Here is a 17,872-nt window from a genome sequence, read left to right on the forward strand (position 1 = left end):
ATATCCGCAGCATGCCTACATATCTATGTGATATCTATCTATATATTTATGTGATATCACTGAGATATATAACATATCACATAAATATATAGATAGATATCACATAGATATGTAGGCATGCTGCGGATATCACACAGATATATAAGCATGCTGCAGACATTATCACACAGATATATACACATGCTGCGGACATTATCACACAGATATATACGCATGCTGTGGACATTATCACATAGATATATAGGCATGCTGCAGATATCACACAGATATATAACATATCACATAGATATATAAGCATGCTGCTGACATTATCACATAGATATATAGGCATGCTGCCGGTATTTTCACACAGATATATAGGCATGCTGCCGGTATTTTCACACAGATATATAGGTTTGCTGCATACATAGCATACACAGATAAATAAGCATGCTGCGGACATTATCACACAGATATATAAGCATGCTGCGGACATTACCACATAGATATATAAGCATGCTGCGGGTATTTTCACACAGATATATAGGCTTGCTGCATACATTATCACACAGATATATACGCATGCTGTGGACATTATCACACAGGTATATAAGCATGCTGTGGACATTATCACACAGATATATAAGCATACTGCAGATATCACACAGATATATAACATATCACATAGATATATAAGCATGCTGCGAATGTTATTACATAAATATATAAGCATGCTGCAGATATCACAGATATATAACATCACATACATATATAGATAGATATCACAGATATATAAGCATGCTGCAGATATCACACAGATATATATGTGATATCTATCTATATATGTATGTGATGTTATACATCTGTGTGATATCTGCAGCATGCTTATATATTTATGTAATAACATTTGCAGCATGCTTATATATCTATATATCTATGTGATATGTTATATATCTGTGTGATATCTGCAGCATGCTTATATATCTGTGTAATAATATCTGCAGCATGCTTATATACCTGTGTGATATCCACAGCATGCCTATATACCTGTGTAATAATGTCCGCAGCATGGGGATTCGTAATGTCTCATACTCTTGCCCGCTACTACAGTCCACTGAGGATTTTATCTGGTCAAATTGATAGAATAAGATCCAAAGCATTTCCGCCATGTGTGAATTTAGCCTTGTGTTAGAGGATTATATCTGTCTTGGTAAAGTAATGTAGATCTCCTCAGATCCTGGACACCCATGTAGTTAAGTAAGTAAATGGACTGTGCTAGTTGTTATACAATTGTTATATATAGATATATTAATCTATATAAACATAGAGACATCTACAACCAGGGACAATTTAGTGAGAGGCGCCATAAGTGGGCAGAAAACCCCATGACGGAGGCCGCAAACACTAGTGTTAGCAGTCTGTGGTGTAATGCTTCTAGGAATAGGCTTCTATAGAAAACCACATAGCTCTACCACATTCAAAGAAGAACTCAAGTAAGGTTTGGTTGTGGCTTGTCATTGTGGTTACAGTTTTCCATTCAAGTAAATGAGGAAAAATGCACGAAAAGCCCCCTCCTCCCCCAAATAGCACGAAGGACCTTCAAACTTCTGTGTAAATGATCCCTCCTAAAATTGGTAAAGCAGTATAATGCCAGAGTTATAGTATGTGACACTGCAGGGCCCAACACTGAGCCTGGACACTGAAGGGTCTGTACTGCAGCAAAGAAATAGCAGTGCACGCATGGCCGCTCTCCATTAGCGTACATTTACAGATCTGCTGCAGATTTGCTGCTGTCAAATCAAACGAGTAGTTGAACACAACATTGAATCTACAGGAGCAGCAAGCCAGCAGCAGATATAGTAGGTCACTCATTTTCCTGTGTCTAGCTACAACGGGTGCTCTGCATTGGCCTAACCCCCATTATATTAAATAGGCAATGGAGCCTTATGCACATGTGTGGTATTGTCATGTTACTTACAGCAGTGCCCAGTCTGTATAACACATTAATATTACTATACTTACTCGTCAGGCCACACTAAAAAAAATGTCCTACAAGTAATATTAATTGCCAGAGAGGAGAAATTAATTGTCCGTCATGATCTTAATTCTTGAGCTGGTCCAGGATGGGTGACTTAGCATTCCTTGAAGCGGACATTCCTGATGTGTCATGATTCTGTAGGGGCTGATTTGGAGGGATGGTCTCTTGATTACAGGAAGGCAGGGAGGAGGTATACAGATAAGATATGTACAGTCCTAATTCTGCTTTATCACCATAGGGTGTCTTTAGCTGCTATACTGCTGACTAACAGTGTTTACCGCAGGAACAGTATAGATTAAAAAAAGAAAATGGAATCTGCAAGCACAGGAGGACACGCCTAATGTCTGCTGGACGTCACTGTATCTCACCAAACACATACACGCACGGAGCCCTAATATACTGTACAATGAGAGTATTTTATACGGTATATATGCTTTATTCAGGTTTACTTTAATTGCATACTGTGTGTATGTATGCGTGTGTGTGTATATTAATTACATACTGTGTGTATGTATGTGTGTGTGTGTGTGTGTGTGTATATATGTATATATATGATATACATATACAGTGGTACCTCGGTTCTCAAACTTAATTGGTTCCGGAAGGCAGTTTGAAAACCGAGCAGTGTCTTCCCATAGGAAATAATGTAAATGTGATTAATTGGTTCCAGCAGCCACCAATAATTACCTACAATACTCATTTATTACAGTGTTAAGTGCTCAGTATAATCACTACAGTACAGTACAAAACAGCACTATACTGTACAGGACATTAAACATAAGAAATGTTCATCAGAACCAGCAATTATATTACAGTAGTTACCAACTCCTCACCCATCCTTTACTGTATAGCTTCCCCCCCATCCAAGCACTGTAATGTATGGGAGATGGTGGTGCACTGCCTGTACTACTACTGCACTGTATATGCACTCCAGCAGTCTTATCTTATACAGTACAGTATGGGAGATGGTGGTGCACTGCCTGTACTACTACTGTATATGCACTCCAGCAGTCTTATACAGCACTGTACTGTATGTGAAGCCTCACCACTGCTTAACTCGCCAGGTACAACCCACCATCCACGCTCGCAAAAACGTTCGAAAAACGTTCAAAAACCGAGCAAAGTTCGAATTCCAAACACTACTTCTGTGTGTATATATATATATATGTGTGTCCAGATATTCCTCAGCACGCCAGCATAGGTGGTGAAAAAGTGATTTATTCCATAAAGTACAAAAGATACAAAAGATGCGACGTTTCGACCTCCTCACGAGGTCATTATCAAGCATATATATATATATATATATATATATATATATATATATATATATATATATACACACACACACACACACACACACACACACAGTACACAGAATTATGCTGCTTTAACTACATAATACATTGACATCCCCATTAACATAATGGTGCCAACAGGATTATCTAAAAAAAATCTACAGGAGCAGGTGCACAGCATCCCCTAAATAACAAGCAATGCTGGTAAGGGGCCCTGTGATCATGTTGTAATTATTAATCTGTTATTAGATGTGGAAGCAGTATCTATAAGCAGATACAAATTCTCCTCAAATTACCTTTGCATAGTCTCAACCTACAGTGTAAAATTGAGATTGAGAGAGATTATAAAAAACATTGTATGTGAAGGAGGCAAACCTGAATTACCTGGTAGGCAGGTAGATTAGTAAAGTTCAGATAACCAGTAAAAAATACATACTACATTTATTACAGATTAAAAACATTAAGTCCCTTACCCTCAGGGCAAAGACGACGTTAAAGAGGATCATTGTGGGCATCTCTCTTTTTGGTGAAGGATCTGTTTTTGACACCTACAACAAACATGGAAACATAATAAATATTGTACAATGTGCACTTTCAGCCCATTTTACACATCAGTAGTGATCTATATTGTTCTGAAATAAGCTATGGATATAACTATCAGAGCTTGTTTCAAATACAATGGTAGGATTTATTAAGCAGTGAATAAACTAATATTGTACTATGATCTCTCTACTACATCCATGTTCACTCTGTAGCTGAAGTACACCTATTCACCACCAGAGGGAGTGTGCACAGTTCCAGGACAGAAAATGTCAAACAGCTATGATAAATATTTCTCTATACAATATATGTATGCATGAGTGTGCCCTCATATGTTTAGCCCTGACCAGTACATGGAAACACAATACTTTTCTCCTTAATCACAGTGGGCACATATATATGCTTCATATACACTAAAAGGACTGTATCATCAAAACCTGAAAGTTTTGGTCAGTTATATATACAATGCACAGGAAATTTAATTTTACACAGTGCCGATGACTATATACTACATGGTCGGGATTTGTCTGCCAAAGTGGAGGCTGATCTCAAGTTGGGGACCCCATGTCTAACGTCTTTATAACTAAACATGTTAATGTACATTGTGTGGTGCAGAAATAACAGCAAATGTGAAGGTCCCTGTATATAGTGTTGTTATGCTTGGCTCCTGCTCTTAGGTAGTTATACCCCAGGAGCTGCACTCCCTAAATACACTTGAACATTCTTCACTTTTGTATTTCAGACTGGGACAGATCACTGATGTACAGAGTGAACATCACTAGTGAGTTCCATGTTTCTTACTGTTATACAATGTGTGTGAGGCTTTACTACTACACATACCAACATATGTGGAGTGGGAACGTTACCTGGCACAGTGCATGCTGCAGCAGAGTCGGATGTCCAACAAAACGCACATTGTCAATCTTCAACTCAAATTTCTTACCGCACATATCAGATTTGGTAGCCAATATGGTGGCAAGTATGACGTCTGAAAATCTTTAAAGAGATAATAAAAGAACCATACAAAGTATCAGAGACGGCACTTATCAGCTTAGTGGTCAGAGGCCTATGTGACAGATCATTACAAGAAATACCATTTTATTAAATGTGAAACAATTACATGTGATCAAACACTGGAAGGAATGACAGAGGGTGACTTCATGCAAATTAATTCCATGCTCTGTGGCAGTCACATAGACTGGAGATAAAAGCAGAGATTGTTAATCACAAAGCCAATACTGTACCACAATACGCAACAGCTACTGATCTGTGAGAGGGGCCAGGAATTAAAGGGGAAACGTGTCAAATTAGAGTCATGTGACCATCCAAATGAAAATCCGGAGATGCATCTGTATTACTAGATCACTCTTATAAATTACAAGGATCTTGTGGATAAAGGTAAAAAGCAATATTTTAACTTGAGGTTAGAAGAATATTGTGTAAAGGTAATCCTCAAGAGAAGCCATCAATGCCTAATAAAGGGGGGTCCCAGCTCTAAGATGTCAGGAGAATAGAGGTTTGGAAAACTCCATTTGCAATTCAAAGCAGCCAATCAAAGTCCTTTCCACAAGGCTGGTATCACATGAGTGTATTATATGCGCATTTCTACATCCATATTACAGACACATGTCAGAGCCAGAGTCTGATGACCCAAAGGGATACCTGTCTGGTCGGGTCATCAGACCTTCGGTCGGGCCTGAGCGTGCACACATGTAATGCACATGTAATCTGCTTGTGTGATACTGGACAAACCATGATGGAGAGTGTTCTACATGTTCCCTTATTGGGCACAAATACCTTAAAGAAAAGTTGACTGAAGCAGCTGAATTCGGTGGGATTGGCTCACTATGTAAGGTGTATGGAGGGGAGGTCTCGCAACAAGAGATGTAAGAGAAAGTTGGGCATGCTGGATTTCAAAATACCAGATCCTCTTATTCTTGTGGAGATAAGCCACTGCCAGAGCTGCTTTCTCCCCTCTCCCCATTTAGGATACATGCATGACTATAAGTGTGCGTATGAGTGCCAACAGCAATAAGACCACCTATAGTTAGCTTATGGCTGTGTTTCACAAAACGTTCAGAACAAAGAGGAAACCACATCCCAATTTCCCCCCAATAGCGGGATTATCAACAAGATTGTGCAGCCATTAGGAGTAGAAATGGTGGCACACAATCTGAATGCGTATTCTGTAAACCTACAGGGGTTGTCTGTGTAGTAATTTGGTGCACAGGCAGGTGATAAATAGAAAAAGAAAAAAAATACATATACTTACCTTCCTGGCTCCACCACTTCGCCAATGAGTGGCCAAAGCAAGACTTTGCTGTAACAACTGATTGGCTGAATGGGCAAGTCCACGTGCCGACCTGATCCCAGAAGAGATGTGCAGAGGGACTACCTGAAAGTGGTGGTAGTGGTGGTGGGAAAACAAGGAGAGTTGACAGGTTGTATTGTTTTTTTCCTATGTCAATGGAGCTGCAATATAAGAAACAATCCATGTACAGGTGGGGATCTGTTTGTAGAAGGAATGATTCATGTTTTCCTAATAACAGACATCCCCTTTAAGCCCAGGTCTACACATACAAATCCATGGTGATTTCACACCAACCGCATGTGTGCCATGAAGACTTCCCTGCAGATTGATCTTTGGTTTCCCTTCTACATTTCCACAACACAACAAGCAAGCTGTTGAATTTCTAGTTTATGGTCATTATTTTGTGGAGATGTCACATATTTTCACCCCTGTAATGTACTGGGGTGAAAACGGCAGAATCTGCATCAAAATCCCCATGTTGCCCTGGAATCTGTTCAGACTGGTGGTAAGATATGCAGTGGTGTATTATGGAGCTGCTACTACTGTGCTGACATTTTAGGAAGCAGGACGACATCACTACTTCTACATTATAGTAATGTAATGGTGCTCCTGAAATGTCCATCTCTCACTTCCTTGGATGGGATGGCGGTAATCTTATTCTATAGCCAGCAAAGTGTGTCTGCCGATGGGCCAACATGTCCTCAGCTCAATTATACACAGGGAGGAAATACTATGTTATGGCACGTAGTAATATCTCCACACATAAAGGACACTTAGTTGTTGTAGCATTTTAGTGATATCAATGTTATATTGTGGACATATGTTTGTACCCATCCAATCCTTATTTTCTTTACTGCCTTTATAAACAGTAAAACTCCTCAACACGTGCGCCCACTACCTCTAATAAATATGGTAACAGTATGGTACCATTGGGCACATGCTAAATACATTTTATATAATATGAAAACCCATATAATCAATGTGATATAAATATACAGTGTGAATGTGAGCTGGGGCATATGGGCTGATGTCAGACATAGAACAGACGTGAGCGGCCACTCTGCTGTCAGGGAGATAACACTGTAAGGTGCCTATCTAGGAGCTCCGCAGAGGGTGTAACCCGCACGGCCCACTTATCTCTGGAGACAAAGTCACACATCTTACTGCCTGCATTTATTACTGCAATAAAAACATGAATAAATGTGATTTTATATATGTGATTTTATATATATATATATATATATATATATATATATATATATATTTGCAAAAAGTTTTTTTAATTCATTTTGGGCAGGTATCTGTCAGCAGTTTCACTCTATGGAAATGCCTGCATGTTTATAGGGGGGTCAGAAGAGAGCCGACAGCCAAACAAGTGTCCAACTCATCCCCATTACATTTTTGCTGACATTAACTGGAGGACTCCTTATGTAACTCCAATGGAAAGCTGTCAGCGTCCACAAAACCCAATAATGCTCACCACTGTAGATTTAGTGTTGCAATGGCTTGCTAACTGAACACCCGGGTAGAGAAGTAGAGAAAGTCTATTTCACTTCTTTATTTTCTTTAGGGTACAAACACACACAGCATATATGCAGCAGATACGCAGCAGATTTGATGGTGCGGATTTGATGCTGTGTTCAGTTATTTAGATCTAATCTGCTGCGTATCGCAGCAGTAAATATGCAGCGTATATGCCGTGTGTGTTTGTACCCTTAAAGGGGTTATCCAGCACTACAAAAACATGGCCACTTTCTTTCAGAGACAACATGACTCTTGTCTCCAGTTCAGGTGCGGTTTGCAATTAAGCTCTATTGACTTCAATGGAACTGATCAGCAAAATCCTAGAGACAAGAGTGTAGCTGTCTCTGGAAGAAAGTGGCCATCTTTTTGTAGCGCTGGATAACCCCTTTAAAGATGCTGACCTGGGGACAGGTTATGGACCCGTTATGCTCCCTGGGTACTTCACTATTACCCTTGGCACATTTTGGAAGACTACATTCCAAGACGAGAAAGGACAGGTAAGTTGTGATCACTGTGTGAAGGTAAACCTATGCCCAATAGCTTCACAATATCACCACAACATTGTGCAGCTATTAGGCATCGCATGGGGGCATGATAATGCCCACATGTGATGATTGTGTCTTGCTACCTGCCCCCTCTCATCTCTAAAGTGCTGGAGCGCCGGGGAGCAGACAGGACAATTATCTGTCAAGTTAGGCAGATATCTGCTTGTGTAATACAGCCAGGCAGATATCTCCCTGTGTAATACGGCCAGGCAGATAACTCCCTGTGTGATACGGCCAGGCAGATATCTCCCTGTGTAATACGGCCAGGCAGATATCTCCCTGTGTAATACGGCCAGGCAGATAACTCCCTGTGTAATACGGCCAGGCAGATAACTCCCTGTGTAATACAGCCAGGCAGATATCTCCCTGTGTAATAGGCCAGAACTTAATTCTGACCAGTCAGAAATAGTTACCTGTGGCTGAGGGTTTTTTAAAGCAAAGGGCCGCACAAACAATCCAGCCAGGACTGCATGATCATCTAGCCTTGTAATAGGCTCTGTAAACTAGTGCCAACCTTGGAGATCAGGCCCTAAAGTGGGTCAGTTCAACTACAGTCTCCTGATCAGTCCCAACAGTCCTGGCAGTGGGTCTTTACTGCACATGCAAGCAAGGTGGATTGTTGGAATATTTTTTCATTCATGAGACATGATTCAAGTGATCACATCCATTAGAATAGATGAACAAAAGTTATTCTACTGAAAAACAGCACATTTGTTCTCCTTTATATCTTTGTTCTCCTTTACACCTTTAGGCTGGGTTCACACTATGTATATTTGAGGCTGTATTTGGTCCTCATGTCAGGTCCTCATAGCAACCAAAACCAGGAGTGGATTGAAAACCCAGAAAGGATCTGTTCACACAATGTTGAAATTGAGTGGATGGCCGCCATATAACGGTAAATAACTTCTATTATTTCAATATAACAGCCGTTGTTTTAAAATAACAGCAAATATTTGCCATTAAATGACGTCCATCCACTCAATTACAACATTATGTGAAGATAGCCTTTCTGTGTTTTCAATCCACTCCTTGTTTTGGTTGCTATACAGCCTCACAAATACAGCCTCAAATATACGTAGTGTGAACCCAGCCTTAGGCTGGGTTCACACTATGTATATTTGAGGCTGTATTTGTGAGGCGGTATAGCAACCAAAACCAGGAGTGGATTGAAAACACAGAAAGGCTCTGTTCACATAATGTTGTAATTGAGTGGATGGCCACCATTTAATGGCAAATATTTGCTGTTATTTTAAAACAACGGCTGTGGTATTGAAATAATGGCCGTTATTTACTGTTATATGGCGGCCATCCACTCAATTTCAACATTGTGTAAACAGATCCTTTCTGTGTTTTCAATCCACTCCTGGTTTTGGTTGCTATGAGGACCTGACATGAGGACCAAATACAGCCTCAAATATACATAGTGTGAACCCAGCCTTAAAGGGAATGTACCACTAGTACATGCATAGCGCTGGTCTAATACTGAGCACTGGCCCCCAGTGTGACGATCTCCCCTCACCTCTGTGACGCGGCTCCATTGATTCTAATAGAGCCGTGTCACAGAAGGGAGATGGTCACATTGGGGGGCAGCGGGCATGTCTCAAGTACTTCATGTCCAGCCAGTGCTCAGTCAAGACCAGCCCCATGTAAGTACTAGACACATCTTTACCTGAGAGAAAGTTGTTCCAGGGAAGCTCAGAAACTGTACCTGTCCATGTATGATAAGTTACAACATCAGATCTCCTCTGGAGCTCCCTCCAGAGAGGTGGTACAATAATGTGTGTCCTATCTGGTAGATATCTTTTGTACTGTACTTAAACTGACTTATACTGGCATGAAAGATGCCAAAAAGACACTCATTGGCCTTCATCTGACAATGGACCCCTATGGACCTGAGACTTTGTCAGAATAAGCAGGTGGCAAAAACACAATGAGAATGGGGCCTTAACTACATTACAGGACACTTACTGATCGAGATTGGTATAGTTTCCAGTGCTCATCTATTGCTCCATTTATAATTGGATGGGATCAAAAAGCAGAGAAAGAACTGGATCACATTTATTGACACTGACCTATCTGTCTGTCGACTGGCTTTTCTTTAGGGTAGGGTGTATTCTGTCCATACACAAAAGCCATAGGCCCACATTTGTCAAAGCACATGCTGCAAATGCTGAAAGCAGCAGAACTCTGATCCCCCGCAGCCTCTGAGCTCTATTACCTTACTAAAGACGTATACATCATCATTCTCATCATCTTCATCAGTCTGGTTTATATAGTCACTGTGCAGTTTCATTTAGCATTTGAACAGTTCATGACAAGACAAATACACAATCAAGAATTTCTCAGAATTCAGTAAAGCATAGATCTGTGCCAAGAAGCGTTAGTAGACAATTACATGTCCATTAAGAAGTGGGAATATTCCAGTTTCTGTTATTTACAATGTGATACAGACACCAGCACAGATAGGAAGAGCTGAAGACTCTGAAGGAGGCACATTCTAAACAAGTCACTATTGTTTAGAACATCCAGTCTTACCCTGCAACCAACTCCTCATCTGTAAGAGGACAAGGCTCTCTGGAATAGGAACGGGAGCCATCAACAGAGAAAAACGAGAACACAACGTAACAGTGCACGCCAACCACTACATAACACAGTACTCACACACATTATACAAGAACTAGTAGGCAAAGACTACACACAGACCTTTATCACCTGGCTGCCACAGTATATAAGGGGACTTCCAGCCCTACTCAAGCTGATACCTTCATAAGTTGATCTCCCAACGCTAACTTTTTTTACCCATGGTGTTGCAACAAAATGATCATTTATACAAATATGAAGTGTTAGAAAGAGCCAAACAACTAAGGGCTTCTTTACACTATGAGGCTATGTTCACACACTGTATTTTTGCCCAGTATTTTGGTCCTCATATTGCAGCCAAAACCATGAGTGGATTGAAAACACAGCTATGTTCACACACTGTTGAAATTTAGTGGATGGTCGTCATTTTATGACCAATAATGTCCGTTATTTCTTAACAAAGGCCGATGTTTTAAAATAACGCCAATTATTTGCCAATAAATGGTGGCGTGGCCATCCACTAAATTTCAACAGTGTGTGAACAGAGCCTTTCTGTGTTTTCAATCCACTCCTGGTTTTGGTTGCAATATGAGGACCACAATACTGAGCAAAAATACTGTGTGTGAACCCAGCCTGACTGTGCATACACAAAAAGACATGAGTCCCACCAATTTCAATGGGTCAAACATACTCAGCTACTGACCACGCTCGGGCTATTTCTTGTGGGGATATGTGTTTTGTCTTGGACTCAGAAGCATGGATTTCTGCACAGTTATATCCAAGACAATAGACATATTACCTGAATTAGTGACAGCAAACCTTTAGAGCTCCAGCTGTTGCACAACTACAATTCCCATCATGCCTAGACAACTAAAAATAAGGCTTTGGCTGCCCAGGTATGATGGGAATTGTAGTTTTGCAACACCTGGAGTGCTGAAGGTTCACCAACCCTGCACTAGATGTATACCCTTGGGCAATTAAAGTCAATGGGGCCCGTTTGTCTGTGCACAGATATGTTGGCATCCCATTTTAAAATGATGCTGACATATATGTGCCTGCCATCGTAATGTAAACGCAGCCTAAGAAGTGGAATCTAAGTGAATCATCTCAAAGGTCTGTGCATAGAGCTTGCCTAACCTACACAGTATTACACATAATGAAATATCAGACACGGGCTCACCTTGTAGACCATGCAGAGAGCATCCAGGAGTAGAAGCACAAGTTATTATTCATACACAGCTGTGTAACAGACTGACATCCAGATTAATGTGTCTGGACAGGCCAGTAATATGAACAGTCACATGCTGACATGTCCACAGACACAGTCCAGTGTCTATATAGGTTGTCACACACCATCTGGTTTCTGTTCTTGGGGAAAATAGCTGTCCAGGTTGGATTTTTATTAGATGATTCCAGAGATCAGTGTCCCTGAAGTTAACTGGAAAAAACTACCCACTCCATAGGAGGTAACATTCACAGGTGTCCAAAGTGGATGTACAGTACAGTACAGTTATGTGACGTGAAACTCTATTCTGATGTTCTTCCATAGTCATAATGTACAGCAGGGATGCAGAACCTTGATCCTCCAGCTGTTGCAAAACTACAATTCCCATTACGCATGGACAGCTAAGCTTGGAATTGGCTCTCCAGGCATGATGGGAATTGTAGTTTTGCAACAGCTGAAGGTTCTCCATCACTGAGATACAGAAATGAGTGGATGACAAAGGATCGCTAACAAATTGCAATAAATGATCATAATTCTGATAAGTTCACTAGCTGTTCATTGGCAGTAAGAGATATGAGACATGCAGGTCACCGTATATTATGCTATATTATCTTCTGGCCTGCAATCTAGAACATCTCATCTGAGCAGAGTAGATGGAAATATTCTCAGTGACCAGCATCACCAAGAGACTGTTTGGCCGACAGTCACAGACTGCTGCTCTTGGCCGACAGTCACAGACTGCTGCTCTTGGTTTGAAGGGGTTAGCCACGCTTAGAAAAATAGAACAGCTTTCTTCCAGAAACAGCATCACTCTTGCAGCTCATTTCCATTGAAGAATTCTAATACCACACACAACCTGAGGACAGGAGTGGCGCTTTTTTCTTCTGTGCAAGAAAATAGCTGTGATTTTTCTAACCCAGATAGCCCCTTTTAATATGGGCACTCCATGTGGTGAAAAAAACACCTTCTCATGTCAAGACAACTTTCAGTTTAGTTACCAACTGACTTCTCTTTGTAGAATGTAGTTTCCATCTTAGAAGTACAGATACATTTACGACAGTTCTTACTCTCCTGCACACCTATTAGCATATAACATGCTACATCCTATACAGTTTACACGACCTGATTCTACTTGTAATGCAATGTAGTTTACCAGCAAACTATGAGGCAGGCTTGTCTACGTGTTATACATATCAGGTCAGAACATATACCAATTTTTTTGTTTATTCACATACAACGTATTGAAGGCTTTTGTCATAACTCTAACATCTAGAAAAACTATTCCCTTAGGGTACGTTCACATATGCCGTATTGCAGTGGATTTCATGCTTTGAGTTTTGCACTGAAATCTGCTGTGAATCTTTAGAAAGTGAATGTATCAGCATATGTGCTGACATAAGCAGACTGGCGCCCCCCTGCGCTGATTCCAGCAGTGCCATCCATACAGAGATCCGGTGCCTAGTTCTTCTGCAGAGCTGGTCATTTACCAAAAGACGGGGCTTACAGTATATCATGTGCAGATACATTTGCTCTCCGATTGCTCCACAGTGGATTTTAGTGCGAAACTAGCAGTGTGAAATCTGCTGTGATATGGTACATGTAAATGTAACCCAAGGGAATATTCACACAGTGCAGTCAAAGTGCAGGTTTTTCCCCATGATTACTGAAAACCGTGGTAAAACAGTTATGATGAAATATCTGAAAAAGACTGCATTTTATTGCAATTTTGTGGTTATAGCGGCAACATATCATGATTTGTCAGGACTGTGTGAATGTCATAAAAAAACTGGTTCATTGTAAAAGAGCCACCCCTTAGGGTATGTGCACACTACGAAACCTAAGCAGATCACCTGCCACGGATTCCACAGCTCCCCCCTGCTCGCATCTCCACCTGTGCCATAGACTCCATTCTATGCACAGGCAGATTCCGCTGTCCACCCGAAGAATGAACTTCTCATCTACCTGGGTTCCTCAGTGTGCACATACCCCTAAAAGAAGTTTTCTGGGAACTTAACATTGACGGCCTATCCCTAGAATGGGTCATCCATACATTTTCTAGCAGCTATGACGGGTACTACAGAAAACTTAGTCTCATTCCCTTGAATGGGCTGAGCTGTGATAAGATGCAGACATAGCTGCTATAAGTTGTATGGGGCTGTGCTCACCCAAGTGTCACACTCCCACAATCAGCTGGTCAATGGGGAGACTCTCTCTGATCTGATATGGATGACAATCAATGTTTAAGTCCGGGAAAGCCTCTTTATGCCTCCCTTTTACTTTTTGATTATTGACCAAATATGTTGTTGTTTCTTGTTGTGCTTAACATATGTTACAAAGTCTGTAAAATGCCAGGGAGAATTGAAGCAATACTAAAGCATTATGATCGTACTTGGAATCGCCATCAGGATCTTCTGCATTGTCTCCAGTGTTATTTAAGGCATAGCAGCTTCTTGGGTTACCTAAAACAACAACAATAGTCTTAAAGAGTACCTGTCATGAAAAATAACTTTTTACATCTCATTGGCAATAAGATTTCTATGAGACTACATAGTCGGAATTAGTGGCCGACCGGGGAGTGAAATGCGCTGCTGCTGTGCTCTCTACCTTCGAGCTACTTTTCATGACTGGTACTTTTTAAAAACAATAATTTAGAATAAAATTTACTATAGGTCAAATATATGATAAACTTTTGTAAACCTTCACTAACATAATATAGTTTTGTTAGAATAAGGGTTTGGCTAAACTATAGGGTTGCTGACTGTCTTTCCTGCCAGCAGACTATCTAACACATCTTGACATCATTACATTATGGCCCATTCCACTATAAATGGTGAAGATAGCATTAGGTTCACATCAAGTTTTTGCATCTTGTTGAAACATCCTATTGGGTTGGGTTCACCACTACACTGGTTCCTCCAAGAAGCTGGTGTCACACGAGCGTACATACACCTCTGCATCTGAATTATGGACGCAAGTTCCAGCCTGGCCTTATTTAGTATGACTCAAACTGAATATAACCGGCCTTAAATAAAGCAGGGAGCTCATACAGGTAGCACTATCCAGATCGGGGGTTTAGGGGGCCTAATGGCTTGTTTTTTCTCAGGGTTTCAGTGTCTTCATATATTGGTATTAGGTGCATATATATATATATATATATATATATATATAGTGAGACGTATGAAGACTCCATGTGCCTGTGTCCTCAGCATTAATGTATGCAAATCTTTCCACTTACTTGTCTGTAAGGATTGTGTCTCTGGAGTTCTCTGGAAAGGATATCGAAAGAGCAGCTTGTTCCCCCTGCTTCCAGAACTCACCAGGATAACACTGATAGGGCTGGTGTTTTCCCCCATCCTCTCTAGAGACTGCAAAATGAAGAGAGTCATTAGGACACTAAAACAATATCCGCAGCGTTCCACCAGGTTACCACACAGGTTACACAGCTCACCTAGATCATCAGTGGACACACTGGGATCCTTTCAGTGTGAGTGAAATTTACAGGGGATATTGGCCTTAGAAAGTAGGATAAGAGAGGGGATAGTTATTTTGGCCACAAAGCCAGGATTGTTGTGTTGTATCTAAGGTTTGCAACATGGTGAACTCTGACCCCTGTTGTGGCCAAAATCCCCATGTAGCCCCATCCTTACAGCAGCATTTAGGGGTTCCCGGCTGAACCATTCCACCTATACTTCTGAGACGCACCAAAACTCACTTCTTGGCAGTGATCGGACACTCAGCCAATCACTGGCTACGGCACCGTCCTATCTCAGCTAGTGATTGGCTGAATGGCTTGTCACTGCCGAGACGGGTCCATCTTTGAAGTGGAGGCGGGGCCCCAAAGATGGGAGCGAGGAAAGGTAAGAATAGGCTGTTATGTTCTCCTCATGGGCAGCAACATATAAAAAGTTATTTTTGAGCGGAATACCCCTTTAAGCAGACACAAAACTACTGGGGAAATTTAATAAGTTGTCTTATGGTACGATTTTCATTGTTGCCCACAGCAACCAATCAGAGCTCAGCTAACTGGTTGCTATGGGCAACAGACCCTTACTATTGGGATGCAAGTAGTTTTCCTCAGACTGGTGCCACAAATCACATCTCATGAATCCGCCATTCATTTACAAGTCATTCCGAATCCCGGGTCAGGTGTGACGCAGCCCACAGTCTCATTCCGCACTTCTCTGGGAAATCGTAGCATCTTTTACAAGTCTAAGTGAATCCACTGCAGACTCAATAGATTCAAGTTTGATAAATTATGAGCTTACTTCTAGTGGCAGATTCCACTATCACCACTAGGTCCAACAAAACAGACATGGAAGACTTAAAGGGATTCTCCAGCAAAAATATTTTTCTTTCAAACCAACTGGTTTCAGAAAGTTATATGGATTTGTAATTTACTTCCACTTTACTTTTTCCAGTACTTATCAGCTGCTGTATGTCCTACAGGAAGTGGTGTATTCTCTCCAGTCTGTCACAGTGCTCTCTGCTGACATCTCTGTCTGAGACAGAACCTGTCCAGAGCAGGAGAGATTTTCTATGGGGATTTGCTACTGCTCTGGACAGTTCCTGACATGGACAGTTGTGGCAGCAGAGAGCACTGTGTCAGACTGGAAAAAACACCACTTCCTGCAGGACATACAGCAGCTTATAAGTATGGGAAGACTTGAGATTTTCAAATAGAAGTAAATTACAAGTCTATATAACTGTCTGAAACCATTTAGGTTGAAAAACAAATTTTGCTGGAGTACCCCTTTAAAATCAGGAAAGAGTATACACTTTATTCATGAGACTGACACTCACTGTTAGAGACACAGACATGGGGAACATAGGAAAACACATATATAGGGTGCATGATGACTCCCATAGGTGTACAATGTGGTATACAGTACTGCCTCACAGCCCAGGGCAGCCAGTGAATGCATTACATATAATGCAGCTCCCTGTATGCATACCCTCAGTGTAACCACAATCCCAGCTTCCTCAGGGAGCACTGAGGTGGAGAGCAGCACAGACATTATGCAGTGTGCGCGGATAGGCTGCAGAGATTGGAAATCACCTGTATCGCATGTGTTGTGATTCTAAATCCGGAACATGTTGATGACATCAGATGTCCCAGAACACTCTCTGCTGGACACGCCTCCCGGCATGACGTCACACAGACCGAGCATGCTCAGATCCAGAGGCTACAGCAGGCAGCCATGTTGGAAGAGGGCACAGTAAAAGAGCACGGACAATTGCAGACTGCTGTTGTTGGTTGTTGCTGCACCTGCATAAGCACAACTAATTACAATGCACATTACATACTCAAAATAATAGGATTCCAAATGTCTGCACATTGCATAAGCTGTAAACATACATAGATAAGAGTGCCATTTAGTGACAATGAAGTGCAGTGCATGGAAATTCTATTGGTGTGTAAAGTGCTGAGTGACTGAGCCAAAAAAGTGCATTGTGCTAAAATGAGGTTACAGATTATAAAAAAAGCAATTGTAAAATTCATCCTCAAGATGAATGAATAATCTATGTGTGTATGTTACTGTGTATGTGTTCATAAATGCATAATAATGGTCATTCATGTCAAAGAACCACTAAATGGTGCAACGGATCTAGACAAAGTAAAGTGCAAAGTATGTGCGTGCTATATGTAGTATCAGGGGAAAAAGAGAAATTAGGTGACCTACATCTCTCATCTAAAATTAAAGGAGAAGTCCGGTGAAAATTTTTATTAAAGTATTATATTGCCCCCCAAAAGTTATACAAATCACCAATATACACTTATTATGGGAAATGCTTATAAAGTGCTTTTTTCCCTGCACTTACTACAGCATCAAGGCT

At 41.0% G+C, this 17,872-nt stretch overlaps 1 protein-coding gene across 4 annotated transcripts in view; it reads right to left on the reverse strand.

Annotated features, from left to right (window-relative positions):
• NPRL3 (NPR3 like, GATOR1 complex subunit) overlaps positions 1 to 17,167 on the reverse strand; it is a 38,692-nt gene extending 21,525 nt beyond the window's left edge. Inside the window, exons 1-6 of one of the 4 annotated variants that reach the window (XM_069983647.1) lie at positions 17,094 to 17,167; positions 15,273 to 15,402; positions 14,427 to 14,496; positions 10,768 to 10,806; positions 4,719 to 4,848; positions 3,786 to 3,860 (exon numbers count right to left, since the gene is read on the reverse strand). In XM_069983647.1, coding sequence (XP_069839748.1) covers positions 3,786 to 3,860; positions 4,719 to 4,848; positions 10,768 to 10,806; positions 14,427 to 14,496; positions 15,273 to 15,402; positions 17,094 to 17,141 — 492 coding nt within the window. In that variant the 5' untranslated portion in view covers positions 17,142 to 17,167. The other 3 variants (XM_069983645.1, XM_069983648.1, XM_069983649.1) reach the window with 3 other exon arrangements.
• Between the last annotated feature and the right edge of the window lie 705 nt (positions 17,168 to 17,872).

This window comes from Dendropsophus ebraccatus, chromosome 9 (genome assembly GCF_027789765.1).
Source record: "Dendropsophus ebraccatus isolate aDenEbr1 chromosome 9, aDenEbr1.pat, whole genome shotgun sequence".
In the NCBI taxonomy this organism is placed as follows: domain Eukaryota; kingdom Metazoa; phylum Chordata; class Amphibia; order Anura; family Hylidae; genus Dendropsophus; species Dendropsophus ebraccatus.